Here is a 17,573-nt window from a genome sequence, read left to right on the forward strand (position 1 = left end):
AAATATTTACATATGGATTGTAACTGCTAGGTTTTTTTCAGAATGAATTATTGGGATGAAGTTCCTTTCTGAGAATAACTAGAAAAAATGAATATTTGCATGCAGCCTACAAAATAGTCATGTTGACAGTTGATGTAGATTATATATCTGTTCCTTCTGTTGTCCCTTTATATCATAATTTATTAATTACTTACATAATTATTTGTTTAAATACATTCTGTTTCTTTTTATTGAACCTAGGAAGTAGGTTCCCAGCACCATTTCAAATTTGTTAATGAATTGTTGAATGAATTCTGTCAGTGAAGTATAATGCCCATAAAAGACTACTGAAGATTAAATGCTGTAGTAAATGAAGCCTTAGGAATTGTAATTCCAGATGCTTTTATGTACTACATATATGTAAACCTTCAATACTTATTTCCATTTTGAGAAAGAATAAAAATAGGCAAAACTGGAATTTCTCTTTGTCTTTTAACATTATTGTACTAATTATGATTTAGTACCTTGCTTTCAGCAAAATAAATTTTCTGACAACTTAATCTTGTTTGCCATATTTTGAGTTCTAGCACCATACTAGTTATATTTTTATTGTTTAACATCAAGTTTTAGCAGTATTCTTTCTTGAAACTTTTGAAAAATTTACTGTTTTCTTACAGGTGAAACTGTGACTGGTGAATTATCAAAACTCTTGGATGAAATAAAGCTCTGTCAAGAAAACGATTATTCTTTTGAAGATTTGTGCCACACAATATCAGACCACTACTTAGATAATTTGAGCAAGATTTCAGAGGAAGAACTTGGGAAAAATGGAAGCCAGAGTGTAGTAAGTAAGGGGGGAAAGAAGACAATGCGTCTGTCTTTGCCAGTTTGTTGTGTACCTGAGAGGCATAGGATTTATGTGTTATCCTGTCTTCAGATTTAGCCAGTGTCAAATGTCAAGCTTCCTGTTGCTCTTGCCCTGATACTCATTGGTGTTTCATTCTCACTGCATGTGTAGGGAAGAAATGCTTTGATAAATCGCTTATGGATTGTGATGATCTCACTGTTAGACCCTCTTAACACATGAATTCATAGTTTCTTTATGTTCTTTTAGTTTATTGGGCATAATGATATTGGTTTCCAAAGAAAAAAGAAAACCTTCCTTTTGTCTCTTTTCCCTGTTTTCTCTATGATCTGAGTCTAACCCCATCTTGAAGAAGAAAGACAAAGCTGAGCCATGCGTATATACTTCCCCAGCCACTCCGTAAGTCATAATAGGTGAGAGACGTTGTGGAAAGTTTGACCTGCATATTTGTATAATCTTATGCAAATCCAAATGGATTTGCATGTAACCTATAAGCTCAGAATTTAAATCATGTGTTAGAGATTCTTGCTTATTTGGATTTTTATGTTAACATGATAGCAAGAAAAATTGTAGAGAATCAATCAGATTAAAGTCAAGATTTGTGTACCTGTCTTTTATCCTATAGAGGAAGGATTTATAGGATGCATTGGTATTAAAGGAAATGCATTATTATGATATGAATCCTTTTCTCACTTTTAGAACTTAGTTTGTTATAGAAATATTACACTTTCTTCAAAAGCCCATAATAGAGTGGATTGTGTTAAGTATGTCATTTTATTTATGAAAGCTAAAAAAAAATTGCTAAGTATAGTGACTGTTACGAGAACATTTACTTCATTTAGTTACTTAATGTGAGCAGTGACAGTTTCCCAGGGTAGTATTTGCTTGTCTAGGTCCATGGCCAGTCTTACCTTCTAGGCCTGTTTTTTCTTTTTATCCTTTGCCGCCCTGTCTTTTGAAAACATCACATTATTGGCTCCAATAAAAGCTCTTTTGAATAATTATGATTAATTATATATATACTGAAGTAAATACTTGTAGGTTTTACCAAATGAAATTTTTATATTGATGAAATATTTACTGTAGTAATTTTAATGTTAGGACAAAACTCCTTGTTTTAAATAAATCTAAAACAGGTCTAAGTTAACTCCAATTACAAACCAGTTACATTTCAACATTTCCTTGAAAGTTGGTTAGAAATTAAAACGTATTTATCCTACATAAACAGTACATGGTGTTCAGGTCCACTAAGTGACTGCTTCGGGCCCTCTACTTCTTAACCCACAGATTTTCTGAAAGCCCTAATTTTCTAGACCAGTGGTTTCTAAACTTTTCTTGTTGTAGGTACCAGTAGTAAACAAATTTTGAGCAAACATCCCAAATGTATTTATATATATATATATATGTACACATATATACACACACATATTCTACGAATATATGCTATAAATTATGGGGCATATACTACAAGAGAAATTCAAGTGAAGAGGATAAAGAATAAGTGTAAAATAGAAGATCTAAGTTTTTTTCTTTTATTCAATTGGTATCTTGTGCACTTTGGGCTCTACATGATCTGCTTGGAGAACGTAATTCAAACTTATAGCTTTTGGGTGGTGATGGCAGGGGCTTTTGGCATTTAGAGGGTGACATAATTTGGGGAAATGATGGCCAAGTTTTTCTGTAAGTCAAAGACTGTTATTGTGATAGTAGTAAGGGAGAAATGAATGCTCATAAGTTGAAGTTAAGTTCAAAATTCAAGGTTGTACTTCCATACAAGCAATCACTGTTTGTTCCTGTGACAAACTTTATATTGAGTTCTTTGAAAATATTGTCATACAAAATATTAAAGGTTACATGAGGCAGAAAAGCAGAGGGTACATATGAGTAAGAGCAAGCAGTTCTATTTATCTGGAATAATAAAGTTTATAAAGGGGGACAATGGGAGATAAGATTAGAAGATAGGTCAAGGTCAGGCCATGGATGATTTTGAATGTCAGGGTGAGAATTTTGGTATTTATTTTTTAGGAAATGAGAAAAATCTAAAGGATTTTAGACACATAAAAGGCTTTATTGGAAGTGGCCTTTCAGAAGTTGAATCCGATAGAAACTTGTTATTGAATGTTTAAAAATAATGCAATTTCTTAGAATCTTCTCTACAGCCTGTGTTCTATTTGGGTCATTCTTGTTTTGTTGAATATCTGTTTCCATTTATCAAAAGTGTTTTTCCAAGTTTTTAAAATGAATTATACTCTCAAATTATGCAAAAAATTTAATTGAGTACTTACAGATCACCTGATATAGATGGTCATTACCACGTTGTGAGCTATAGAATTTATAATAGCAATAATGAGATGCGGTTTCTGACTTTAGGGAGTTCAAAATTTCTACCCCAAGAAGTCTTCAATTAAAGTGTGCAGAAAAGACTAACATATAAACAACAAATATATATTACAAGAGCTGACATTTATTAGGTGCTTGCTATTTGCTGTTCTAATGCTTCATATGACTTATGCCACCTAATCCACACAGTCATCCTAACAATGGAGTTACAGATTTGGGAAATGACTCAGCTGGCAATTGGCAGATCTAGGATTCAAACTCAGAGCCAATGTCATTACTTCCCAGCTACATTTCTTATAATAAACTACCCTGTGGCCAAAGGAATGTTTTTTTAAAGGGAGAGGTTAGTGATTTATAGGTATTCATTCAAGTCTTCATGGTGGTAGGGAGAAATTAAACTGGGATATGGAGGAAGGGGACACATTCTTTGCACTTGTATTGGAATGAATGAATGAATGAATGGGAGAGGATTCTAGCCTGCAGAAATAGGATGTGCAAAAGCACAAAGGTGAGGCCTAGCATTTAACATGAGGATGATTTACCCTAAGAATTTGTTTTGAAATGTAGTGGGGAGTAAAGCTGGATAAGTAACGGTAATATTTAACACTGATGGAACACTTTATTTATATTAACTGATTTAATCCTCACACTAACCCTATGATATAGGTAGTATTATTCCTCCCATTTTACAGATGAGAAAACGGAGGCACAGAGAAATTGTATGACTTTCCCAAGTTTACACGGTAAGTACCAGGGCCAGGATCTGAACAAAGGCAGTCTGGGGCTTGGAGCCATACCCCTTACCACTCAACTATTTACTTAGAGAACAGGGACAAATAATTAGATTTGGGGAGCTAGTCAGAAGTTTAATATTGATGCTGAGGGGAATAACTTTTGAGTATGGGAGTTCTTTCATGAAGGTGACATTTTTAGAAGATAAAAGTGGTAACTATATGTCAGATGTTCTGGGGAGGGATTCAAACAGTGACTCTCAGCAGTGGTCATACATTAGACTTATCTGGGAAGGCTTCAGAAAATACTGACACCCTCAGGTATCATGGCAGACCAACTAAATCAGAATTGTTTTGGCTGACTCTGAGCATTGTTCTTTTTTTTTTTTTTTTAGCATCTTTATTGGAGTATAATTGCTTTACATTGTTGTGTTAGTTTCTGCTGTATAACAAAGTGAATCAGCTATATGTATACATATATCCCCATATCCCCTCCCTCTTGCGTCTCCCTCCCACCCTCCCTATCCCACCCCTCTAGGTGGTCACAAAGCACCAAGCTGATCTCCCTGTGCTGTGCGGCTGCTTCCCACTAGCTATCTGTTTTACATTTGATACTGTATGTATGTCCATGCCATTCTCTCACTTCGTCCCAGCTTGCCCTTCCCCCTCCCCATGTCAAGTCCATTCTCTACATCTGTGTCTTTATTCCTGTCCTACCCCTAGGTTCTTCAGAACCCTTTTTTTTTTTTTAGATTCCATATATGTGTTAGCATACAGTATTTGTTTTTCTCACTTACTTCACTCTATATGACTGACTCTAGGTCCATCCACCTCACTACAAATAACTGAATTTCATTTCTTTTTATGGCTGAGTGATATTCCATTGTATATATGTGCAACATCTTTATCCATTCATCTGTTGATGGACACTTAGGTTGCTTCCATGTCCTGGCTATTGTAAATAGTGCTGCAGTAAATATTGTAGTACATGACTCTTTGAATTATGGTTTTTTCAGGGTATATGCCCAGTAGTGGGATTGCTGGGTCATATGATAGTTCTATTTTCAGTTTTTTAAGGAACCTCCATACTATTCTCCATAGTGGCTGTATCAATTTACATTCCTACCAATAGTGCCAGAGGGTTCCCTTTTCTTCACACCCTCTCCAGCATTTATTATTTGTAGATTTTTTTGATGATGGCCATTCTGACTGGTGTGAGGTGATACCTCATTGTAGTTTTGATTTGCATTTCTCTAATGATTAGTGATGTTGAGCATCCTTTCATGCGTTTGTTGGCAATCTGTATATCTTCTTTGGAGAAATGTCTATTTAGGTCTTCTGCCCATTTTTGGATTGGGTTGTTTGTTTTTTTGATACTGAGCTGCATAAGCTGCTCGTATATTTTGGAGATTAATCCTTTGTCAGTTGCTTCATTTGAAAATATTTTCTCCCATTCTGAGGGTTGTCTTTTGGTCTTGTTTATGGTTTCCTTTGCTGTGCAAAAGCTTTTAAGTTTCATTAGGTCCCATCTGTTTATTTTTGTTTTTATTTTTATTCCTCTAGGAGGTGGGTCAATAGGGATCTTGCTGTAATTTATGTCATAGAGTGTTCTGCCTATTTTTTCTTTTGTTTCTTTTTTAACATCTTTATTGGAGTATAATTGCTTTACAATGGTGTGTTAGTTTCTGCTTTATAACAAAGTGAATCAGTTATACGTATACATATGTCCCCATACCTCTTCCCTCTTGCATCTCCCTCCCTCCCACCCTCCCTATCCCACCCCTCTAGGTGGTCACAAAGCACCGAGCTGATCTCCCTGTGCTATGTGGCTGCTTCCCACTAGCTATCTATTTTACGTTTGGTAGTGTATATATGTCCATTCTACCTATGTTTTCCTCTAAGCGTTTTATAGTGTCTGGCCTTACATTTAGGTCTTTAATCCATTTTGAGTTTATTTTTGTATACGGTGTTAGGGAGTGTTTTTGTTTTTTTTTTTTTTTGCAGTACGTGGGCCTCTCACTGTTGTGGCCTCTCCTACTGCGGAGCACAGGCTCCGGACGCGCAGGCTCAGCGGCCATGGCTCATGGACCCAGCCGCTCTGCAGCATGTGGGATCCTCCTGGACCAGGGCATAAACCCGTGTCCCCTGCATCAGCAGGCAGACTCTCAACCACTGTGCCAACAGGGAAGCCCAGGGAGTGTTCTAATTTCATTCTTTTACATGTAGCTGTCCAGTTTTCCCAGCACCACTTATTGAAGAGGATGTCTTTTCTCCATTGTATACTCTTGCCTCCTTTATCAAAGATAAGGTGACCATATGTGCATGGGTTTATCTCTGGGCTTTCTCTCCTGTTCCATTCATCTATATTTATGTTTTTGTGCCAGTACCGTACCATACTGTCTTGATTACTGTAGCTTTGTAGTATAGTCTGAAGTCCGGGAGCCTGATTCCTGCAGCTCCCTTTTTCTTTCTCAAGATTGCCTTCGCTATTTGGGGTCTTTTGTGTTTCCATACAAATTACGCAATTTTTTGTTCTAGTTCTGTGAAAAATGCCACTGGCAGTTTGATAGGGATTATATTGAATCTGTAGATTGATTTGGGTTGTATAGTCATTTTCACAGTGTTGATTCTTTGAGCATTGTTCTTTTAAAAAGCTTATTCTAACACGCACATTATTGGCCTAGAGGACCAAAAATCTGCTGGGACCTTACTGAGGTAATTCAGGCCTCAGATGATGCATCTGAACTGAGGTCTTGATAACACCACAGGATTATAGAATTTTAGATCTAAATAAATCTGATAGATCTTCTGGTGCCCAGCCTAATTCCCATACTGTCCAGTGTAAGAGCTCTCTTGAATTAGGGAGCTTTTTAGTTTATCATTCAGGAAAATTCAAAGTATAGTCCAGCCATAGTCCTAAATTACAATTATTTCTATATTGTAATGCAATATCAAATGTGGAAAACAGGTTTGTTTATTATTCACATTATTGGCTGAGGATGGGCATTTGGGTTCATTTAAACTTTAATTTTAGATTATATGAAACATTCAACTTCTTCATTGTAATATGAAAAATAATTCCAAAATTTAAAAGAAATCAAAATGTAAGGAAAATATTTTTTGTAGCATTTATGTTATTAACAAATATATTTTTCATATTAATTATTTGGCTTGAATTTTGTGGGTATTTTAACTATTCTTCATCAGTTTAGCCTTTATTGCTTTTTTCTTCCGATAGAGGGCGCTCTAATTCAGTAATTTAAAATACAAAATCAGCCATCTTATGTAAGAACTTTTATTTTTGTATTGGAGGTTTGGGTTTTATTAAAATATTAGCCTTAAGGTGGTAGTTTGAATAATTTTACTAAAATAAGTGAATTAGAAATTAAATTCTTATTATGATTGTATCTATTTGATAGAAGGTTTTACATTTAATGTGAAGGGCATCTCAAGTTAAAATTACATTTTATTTTGCATAAATTTTAATTCAAAAGTCAGTCTGTTTTTAATTCTTTTGTAATATGCATATGGAATCATTTTCTAAGTTGAATTAAGACATTATATAATCTAGAATGTAAATTTTGAAGAAATATAAATATCTTCACATAGTTTTCAACCCCTGAAATTTAGGTTTTTGAAAGAATATAAAATCATCTGAAAAAAATTTTCTATTCTCTTCATTTGTTTTTCCAAGTCATATTTGCAGCTTTCCCTCCATGTCTGTAAACAACGTACACAACTCTTAAATGTGAACACACGATGCCTTAGAGAAATTTGATGATAACATAAGATCATTAGAGCAAATTTCAGAATTTAGGTTTCAGGAAAACATTGTTTTAAGATATAAAATTAAAAAGGCATTATTGCCTCATCAGCCTATGTTTCTAAGAAATAAATAAGAAGCATCAGGGATGAAATGCATTATGTAATTTTTCTTCTGAGGGGAAACCTAGACACAAGCAGCATCTAAAGGTTATTGTTTGAAAGGGGTTGTGTTGGCAGGTTTTTCTTTTCTTTTTTTTTTTTTTTTTTTTTTTGCGGTACGCGGGCCTCTCACTGTTGTGGCCTCTCCTGTTGCAGAGCACAGGCTCCGGACGCGCAGGCTCAGTGGCCATGGCTCACGGGCCCAGCCGCTCTGCGGCATGTGGGATCTTCCCGGACCGGGGCACGAACCCGTGTCTCCTGCATTGGCAGGCGGACTCTCAACCACTGCGCCACCAGGGAAGCCCTGTTGGCAGGTTTTGAGCTATTTAACTCTTCTCGCTTATCTCTTTTATGTTATTTCACTTTCGGTCCAATGTAGAATCCTTAATTATGTTTAAGTTTTCTGAAGTATGAGATATTTAGCATTTTAAGATTTCAGGTTCAACTTCTCAGTTTTTATGCCAAGCTTCTATAAATTGCATGAGACCACTCTCAGGGTGGGGAGGGGTGTCTATAGGAAAATATAGTTAATTTGGTGCCAAAATTTTCAATTCTTAAAATAGACTCAAATTAGGCTGCCTAAAATTCAAATGGTGTTTCTGATACAAAGTTAACTTTCAAACATATTTTAACACAATTCTAGAGCTTAATATCAGGAATGCAGAAATTTCAGAATTGTGAGAGACTTTAGTGGCTATCTCATCCAGTTCCTGTCAGAATCAGAGTACTTCGGGAAATGAATTTTCTATATAGAGTGTTCTTCTTTCAAGATTGTAAGTGATTCTTTAGCATATATGAATTTTTTAAATAGTGGAGCTAAATCTTAAGCAGTGGTAACTATTATTTTATTGGGAATATAATATTCAGAAGGGTATTTGTAACTTTAATAATTCATGTCTTTCATAGTTGAACAAATTTTTTGGAAGTGATGACTCAAGGCTGCTGTGTGTTAAGCCCAGGTTTGGTTTGTCCTAACAGATTCTCCAGGATTTAGGGAATGCAGATTCTGTTGACCTATATTTGTATTTTGAAACTGATACCATTAACCATATATATGTACTAAATACACGCAAGGAAAAATCCAGAATCAGAATGGTAAGATTTTTGTCTCTATTTTTACCCTAGGAAGAAAATTTGTACCTATAGTGAATCTAAGAAGATCCTTTAGATAAATGGCTACTAGGATAAAAGAGACACTCTTCTGAATTTCAGACACAATTGCTTTTATCTTTCATGTCACATCTCTGTTCTCTTTTGTCTTGTAAGTTTATACATTTTTAAATATTACTTCTTATAGACTCCTTGATGGCATGATCTGTATTTGATTGACCTCTGTAATCACATCCTGCCTAGCACAATGCCTTGAATGTAGTGGTCTCTCAGTGAAAGTTCATTGAATGAATAAATACATAAGAAGGCAGACACTGCATGTGAGTGCACATCTTCTTGTAAATAAACCATCATCATCGGAAAACATGTTTAATTATTTGGAGGTGAATTTCAGAGTACAAGGACAAGTGTTTTTCCACCAAGCATGGAGTTTCAATTTTTTAGGGAGGTAACTTAGTCTAGCAGTTAATAGCATAAACCTGGGTTTGCATTCTTGTTCCGCCACTTACTAGCAGAGTGACCTTTGGAAGATATTTGATCTTTTCAAGCCTTAGTTTACTCATTACTAAAAAAAAAGAAGTTTAGTATGGTTTTCTGTCAGTCACAGAAAAAGAACTATTTTCTTTTGTGTTGTTAAAAACATGCCATCTTGATTTTTATGTTTCATAGACTTTGTCTAGCTTTGTCTAGACTTTCTAATAATCACTCAATGTCAACATCGAGGGGATTTCTCTAGTGAAATGCTAAATAAATATTCAGTTCTTGGATTAGTCGTAGTCAGTATTTTACTTTGAAAAAACCAATCATCTATTATAGTCAGGTCTGCACATGTTAGGGAGGAGTAGCAAACATGGCAAATAATTGATCTTACATGAAAAATTATCTCAATAAACAGATTCTTGGCTCAAAGTAAAAACACAGAATTCAATGGGACTTAATATAAAATCCCCAATTAGATTCCTAAAAATTTAGTGATATAAGATGGGAGAGGTTTAATTTGGGGGAATAGTTCATGCAAAAAGTTCTGGGTGTTTAAGTGACCAAAATTGCAATGTGAACCAACAGTGAAATGTGGCTGCTAAAAATCAATAAACAGTTTCCAAGCTATGATCTCTGAAAATAGCATTTATTAAGTACTAAGTTTTAACTAAGTTCTAGACATTGTGGTGAGCATGTTAAAGTCATTATCTCCTTTATTCCTCACAACAGTGTGATGAGGTAGGTTTTATTATTCTCAATGTGGAAATTAAGAGTAAAATAACTTGGCCAGGGTCATAGAACTATCAAAAAGTGAAGCTGCTATCTGGACTTAGGTTTGCTATCTTACAAGATCATGATTCTAACCATTAGGTCAGCCTGTCTGTCATTAGTATCTTCCACATTGACTACCCTTACCTTTTCATCATCCCCACCATCTTGCAATTTCACTTGAATTATTGCAGGAGCCTCTTATCCTATCTTCTAGTTTTCTCTCTTCACTTGCCCCAGTTTATTCTTGATACTCTTGCCAAATCAATATGCCTTAAGTGTAATTCTGATTATTTCATTCTCCTCAAAGCTAGCACTGGTCCTCACTATACAAATTCAGTACAGAACAGAATTTTAACTCTGGCATTCAAGGACTTCCATGTTCTAGCTTCATCATATATTTCCAGCTTTCTTCCATTAATGTCTTAGATAAATTTAATGTTCTGGTAAAATAGATTATTCTCAAGCGTGTGTCTTTCCTTATCTCTGCTCATGCTCACATGTTTTATCCATGTGTAATTCTTTTCTCTATTGTTTTTACTTATTGAAAACCATCCTTCGCAAAACCTTTTTTGATCCTCCTATTTAGATCCAACTATTTGGATCAGATATCATTAATTTTATTTATATACCTGTTATGCAGATTTCATAGTCTGCTGTGTAGTATTGGTGCAAAATCTTCTTTTTTGGCTTTGCTTAGAAGCCCTTTGATGACAGGGAAATATTGATCTCTGTGTGTGAGTGTGTATCCATAGCATAGTTCCTCACTCACGTGCTTAATAAACATTTGTTAAATTGATACGATACACAATGGACATCAAAAGTCTGTTTAATAACTGAATTTAGTGTATACCTATGGAAGAGCTCTAACAAGGAGTCTTTTTAATCTCAGAAGAACTTCCTCTGTTGGTTGATGTTTCAAATAATGAATGCCTCACCATTTGATTTGAAGATGAAGTGAAATACCCAGTTAAACTATATTATAAACTTCCTCACAACATAAAATCACAAACATCTTAGGTCAAGTCATACCTTTCTTAAGTAGTAATGCATCTCTTTTACTGATAACAAAGAAGTCTTACATTGCAAATACCATGTTTGATTCCTGATAACATAGAAAAAGGAAATCTACTATAAGAATATGCGAACATATATCTCAATTATATTATTAAATTTTCAAATCTTCAATTTTGTGATAAACATTTTTTTAATTCATCACTGTTATTCTTTCTGTATAAGTTGAGAGGGCCTATTTTTGAAGCAGTTTTTTCAGTTAATCATAAAGAAAATGGGCTTAAGCCTACACCCTACGTTTTCCCCCAATTGTTAATGATTCTTGCTGATTATGATGTGCTCAACTGATGCATAGTATTATTTTGTGCACATTTTAAAATGTGTTTGACACTAAAATATCTTAATACTAAGAGCATTCTGTTAAGGTATCCAAAGGCAGCAAACTCCCTTCCTAATTAAACTTTTATATATTCGAATTTTATGAAGTTTGTGAAGTGATCATTTTATCTACTCTGCAGATGCAACATCAGCCAATTTTTGTTTTGATATTTTCATTCTCTCTGATCTCTCTCTGGTGTCTAACTTGAATTTAATCTTCCTAACAGAAGAACTCAGCTATTATGATTTCCCTGAGAATCTATACTTTATACTCAGGAGTTAATTGTAATATTTTGTTGAAAATTTGATAATAATTCAACTTTATTCTAATCTTACTCTCCAGATAATGATGAAGTTAATTTTTGACAGCTCTTAGCCGCATGTCACATTTACCTTGTTCGCTTGCCATAATGCACCTGATTTGTAGTTCTGTTTCATGGTGCGCATTTGAGAGTTCTTGATTCTCTTTTGGAGTAAAGGCCTTGGACAGCCTGCCATTATAAAGGAATCCTATTTTACTTCCTAATGCCGAAGGAAATCAGTCTAGAGCCTGAGCTTAAAGAGATATGTCAGTGGCGATAATCACTTATCTTCATGTTCAGGGAAATGTTTTTCACCTTGAAGAGCAAATTAATACTAATGGAATATTGGACTAGTAACCAAGAAAAAATTACTGAAATCGCTCATGCTTCTAACATATTTTATCATGGGGCCATTTGGGACATGACTACTGAATATTGGAATCAATTCAGCCTCTAACAGATGAAGAATTAGATTTCTCTACGATACAATCAAAGTCAGTAACAGTAGATGGAAAAGATACTGTGTGGCCTGCTTTAATCTCAGGATTAGAATTTTAAAATTGTCTGGTATTATTTTAACTTTCTTTTGCCAGAATTTTTAATTCTACCATCTATGCTTTTTAAAGTTTAAATGTTTTGGTTGCTTGCAGTTTCACAACAGTTCCATTTAGTTGATAGCTGCCAGTCTGTACTACCAAATCATTAATAATGAGAAACAAAGTCTTAATTTGGAGAAAGAATGAGGTAGTCAAGAAAATGAATTTGATGGGGAGTGAAAGGTCCTAAAATGAATGAAGATAATGAACCAGTGAGAAGTGTATATTAGTAAAAGTGGAACTAGCTTGCCCCCCAAATGAATGAGACAAACTTGACATATGTTATATCTTTTCCTATAATCATCCATTCTATGTTGCTGAAATAAATCTGTTCTAGCCTTGAAGAAGATTTTCTTTTTGCCCTATAATCTTGCTTTTACTTAGCAAGGTGCCATTTTCCTAAACATTTAAAGAATCTTTATTGTCATAGTTATTATCATCAGCTTCACTAACTTACTGAGTCCCCACCTTAAGGAATTATACTAATTTCTTCAATAACATGTATTTGTAACTTGGAGTAACATTTTAGTGTAGAAAATAGGAACTTTGAACTCAAACAGACTTGTGTTTGAATCCCAGTTCTACTCCTTAGATAAATACTACCCTGACCTTCAGATTTCTCATCTGCAGCAAAGTGTTTCTAAAAGGTCTTTCTCACTTCGACCTACTGAATCAGAATGTCTGGAGCTGGATTACTTACAATAAAACTCCCTAGGTGAATCTTATGCTGTTTTTGAACTGCACTATAACATTTTAAAAATGTTGATTTCTTTGAATCAACTACTCAGATCCATTTTCTTCTTACCCACATGTATCTATGGATCTCAGATTCCAATGATCTGACCCTAATTTGCCTTTACTTTCTCTTACTGCTCCTGTGAATGCAAATTTGATTGGTCATCAAGGCAAAATGACTTACCGTTTAAGGTTTGCTTTTCCTGTTTCTGTGAAAAATGCCATTGGAATTTTGATAGGTATTGCATTGAATCTATAGATGGCTTTGGACTAATATGGAACTTTTAGCAATATTGATTCTCCTGATCCATGAACACAGAATATCTTTCCATATGTTTGTGTCTTCATTTTCTTTTAAGTGTTGTAGTTTTCAATTAATCATAAAGATTAATAGATCTTTCACCTCGGTTAAATTTATACATAAGTATTGTATTGTTTTTGATACTCTTGTGAATTGGATTGTTTTCTTTATTTTTCAGATATTTTGTTGTTAGTGTATAGAAATGCAAATGATTTCTATATGTTGGTTTTGTATCCTTCAGCTTAACTGAATTTGTTGTTTAGTTCTAGGTTTTTTGGTGGATTCCATTGGAATCTGAGATCCACAGATGGAGGTGGAGTCTTTAGGATTTCCCATATATGACATCATATTGTCTGCAAAGACAGTTTTCCTCTTTCCTTTTTGATTTGTATGCCTTTTATTTCTTTTTCTTGCCTGATTGCTCTGGCTAGGACTTACAGTACTATGTCAAATAGGAGCAGTGAGAGTAGGCACCCTCTTGTCTTGTTCTTAGTCTTAGAGGAAAAGCTTTCAACCTTTCACCATTGAGTATGATGTTAGCTGTGGGCTTGTCATATATGGCCTTTATTATGTTGAGATATGTTCTTTCTATACCCCATTTGTTGAGTGTTTTTATCATGAAAGGATGTTGAATTTTGTCAAAAGCTTTTTCTTCATCTATTGAGATGATCGTATGATTTTTATCTTTCATTCTATGTAACTTAACTTTATTCTTGATATTAAATAAAACTGGTGTTAAAGTACCATATAAAGTATAAAGTGGTATTCAAAAGAATATATTATCATCCTTTCATTTTCAGTTCTTCAAATTCATAGACTATACTCACTGCTGCTCACTTGTCCTTAAAATTCTATCTTTTCTGTTATAACCCAACTTTGGCCTACTTCTCCCTGACCCCCCTCCTTATTTATGTAAAACTCTGTAGGAATGAAACTAAACCTATTTCAAGTGCTTGTTATTATTCCTAGCATAGAGTAAGTGCTCAATAAATTTTTTCTGGATATTCAACTACTCTTTTAAAATTTGATGCTATCAGTGTCTTCCTTTTCATCCATTCTGTTATATCTAATCAGAACTCATTTCATTTCCTCATAATTATAACCCACAAGGTTCTGGGCAACATAAATTAAGATGAGGTCATTTCACCTGCATGATCTTCAAAGATTGTATTGGCCCAAAGCATCCTTCTTGGGAGTTAAGCAAAGTGCCAGATAAGGCCTCAGGAAGAGAGATGTTCACAGAGATTGAATGTGTTTCATGTTCACAATAACTTATTAATTGTCCTTCTACTGGTGTCATCCTTCTTCCAATACATAACCATAGTACACAAGAAAAGTGTGTGTGTGTGTGTGTGTGTGTGCCTGTGAAGAGGGAGAGTAGAAGAGGAGAAGAGAGAGATCATAATATTATCAATAAGGACTTGTATCTCTGCCCTTTGATTTAAGAGTTCTCTAATTTTATCCTGTCCTTTAGAAAAGTGACATTTTATGGTTTTGAGAATGTAGCCATAAACACTGAAGAATCTGATCTTTTCTAGACATAGTAATGTCACAGTGCAAAGCATTAAATTCTGTATTCATAGATCAGATATGAGAAGGTATACTTCAAAATTCTTTTCTTATCTGTAACCTAATCTTAAGAGGTACTTTGATTATTCGCAAAGCTGGAGGCATATTTACTTAACTAAGATATTCTGACGCACACACAATGATGAGATAGAGTAATTAGGGGGTGGTGTGGTTGTTTATATACAATGGCTAGAGGAGACCTCTCTGAGGAGTGATGTATAAACTGTAATCTGAAGGAAGAGAAGAATCCTGTCATATAAAGTACCAAGGAAAGAAAATGGGGAATAAAATTGAATACTCTTTCCTGAGGTGGGAAAGAGCTTAATATGTTTAAGTACCAGAAAGGAGGGCAACGGAGTGAAGCAGAGTATACTGAACTATGTAGAGAATAGAATGGAATGGGATTGGAAAGCCAGATTAGACAGGGCCTTGTAGGTCATGGAAAGTGGTCTGATTTTGTTTTTATAAATAAAAAGTTTTTAAGCGGGGAAGTGATATGATCTGATTCATGGGAGCAAAGTTGGAAAGTTCCTGCTTCCTGTAAATTCACTGCTAATTCTATTTTTTTAATATCAGATGTCTGTATGATATAGAATAATACATTTAATGATATGCTTAACAGTTAGGAACTGGGCTGCACAGCAGGAGGTGAGCAGCGGGCCAGCAAGCAAAGCTTCATCTGCTGCTCCCCATTGTTCTCCATTGCCGGCATTACCACCTGAACCATCCCCCCCCCCCCCAGTGTTCACATTACCACCTGAACCATTCTGCCCTCCGCACCCCCCGTGGAAAAATTGTCTTCCAAGAAACCGGTCCCTGTTGCCAAAAAGGTTGGGGACCGCTGAACTAGGCAACCACTGTCCTTGTTGCTTGTGTTTTCCTTTCCTGGCTCCTCCTTCTCACAGTCCGTTGGCTTTCTTTCCCCCCCGCCACCGCGCCACAGGGCTTGCAGTGTCTTAGTTCCCTGACCAGGGGTCGAACCCAGGTCCACTCCATGAAAGCACAGAGTCCTAACCACTGGACCGCCAGGGAAGTTCTTTTCTGTTCTTTATTGAGCATTCTCTTCCATGGAGAGGAAACAGCTCTTTGTGTTCAGATAGCAACTTAGTGTTATTTATTTCCAAATCTACAATTCTATCCTCACCTCCTCACTGCTGTCCAGTTCTGTATTATAATTGCCAGAAAGACCTCTTTCTACAAACATCCCACTGTCTTTTTTTCTGGCTGTGCAACACAGCACGTGGGATCTTAATTCCCTGACCAGGAATGGAACCTGCGCCCCCTGCATTGGGAGCGTGGAGTCTTAACCACTGGACTGCCAGGGAAGTCCCCCACTGTCTTTTCAAACCCAACCTGTCAAAATGTAAATTAATTATCTTCCCACTCAAATCTGTACCTGTTTCCGTTTTCCATCTTTCTTTCAGTAATAGAACAGTTATTTCATTCTTCCAGGACAAAAGCTTTGGTATTATGTTTAGTTCTTTCCCATTTCTTTCATTCTCCTGGTCTATTAGAGAGTTCCCCTTTGTTTAGTCTCATCGTCTTTGCTTGACCTCACTTCACCTTCCAGGAACTGCCTCATTTCTTTATTCATTTTATATTTTATAATAAAAACTCTGGAAGAATTGTCTCTTGTTGTTGTTTCCGATGTCTCTACTCCATTTTCTATTAAAACCAGTCCTGTCAGGCTTTCTTCTTCATCAGGTGCCAGAACTGCCTTGTCAAGGTGTCCAGTGACTTCCAATTGCTAATTCCAATAGACATTTCTTAATCTTTTTCTTAACGTGATCTTTGAGGAGCATTTGACAGTGTTGATCATGCCCTCCTCTTTCATATGCACACTTTCTTTGCTTGACTTCCTAGACATCACATTCTCCTGGTTTTCTTCCTATTAAACTGGCTACTCCTTTTCGGTTTCCGTTGCTGGTTCCTCCTCATATCCCTGACTAAGTTCCTAGGGCTCAGTCCCTGGAGACTTCTCTTCTTTATCTGTACAGAATTTCTTGGCTAAGCATGCTGAACACTCTCACAGCTTTAAATACCTACTATGGACCAGAACAGCCCACATTTATAGCTACAGCTTGAATGCCCTTCTGGACTCCAAACTCTTGTATTTAACAGGAATAAAAATGAAGTTTTGCATTTCCCCCTCAAACCTGCTGGTCCCTTAGTCTTCCCATTTCAATAAATAGCAGCTCTGTTCAGCCAACTTTTTCTCTCCAAAAACTTTGGAGTGCCCCTTTACTATTCTTTTCTTATGCCCCATAAACACTTGGTCTTCAAATCCTACCAGCTCTTCCTTCAAAATATGTCCAGAATACAACCACTTTTTTTTTTACCAGCTTCACTACTGCCATTCTGGTCTAAGACACTATCATCCTTTGCCTGGATTATTTGAGAGGCTTCCAAACTTGGGTTCCTTTTACCACCACTGACTCCCATACAGTGTATTCACAAAAGAGTTACCAAAGAAGTCCTTTT

General features: G+C 35.6%; 1 protein-coding gene across 6 annotated transcripts in view; it reads left to right on the plus strand.

Moving 5' to 3' along the window:
* The window catches only part of ANKS1B (ankyrin repeat and sterile alpha motif domain containing 1B), a 1,217,724-nt gene that overhangs the window by 214,362 nt on the left and 985,789 nt on the right, over positions 1-17,573 (plus strand). For all 6 annotated transcript variants that reach the window (XM_032645644.1, XM_032645646.1, XM_032645647.1 and 3 more), the window contains exon 8: positions 657-823. In XM_032645644.1, the coding sequence (XP_032501535.1) occupies positions 657-823 (167 nt within the window). The remainder of the gene's footprint in view (positions 1-656; positions 824-17,573) is intronic.

Source organism: Phocoena sinus, chromosome 10, assembly GCF_008692025.1.
Source record: "Phocoena sinus isolate mPhoSin1 chromosome 10, mPhoSin1.pri, whole genome shotgun sequence".
Taxonomy (NCBI): domain Eukaryota; kingdom Metazoa; phylum Chordata; class Mammalia; order Artiodactyla; family Phocoenidae; genus Phocoena; species Phocoena sinus.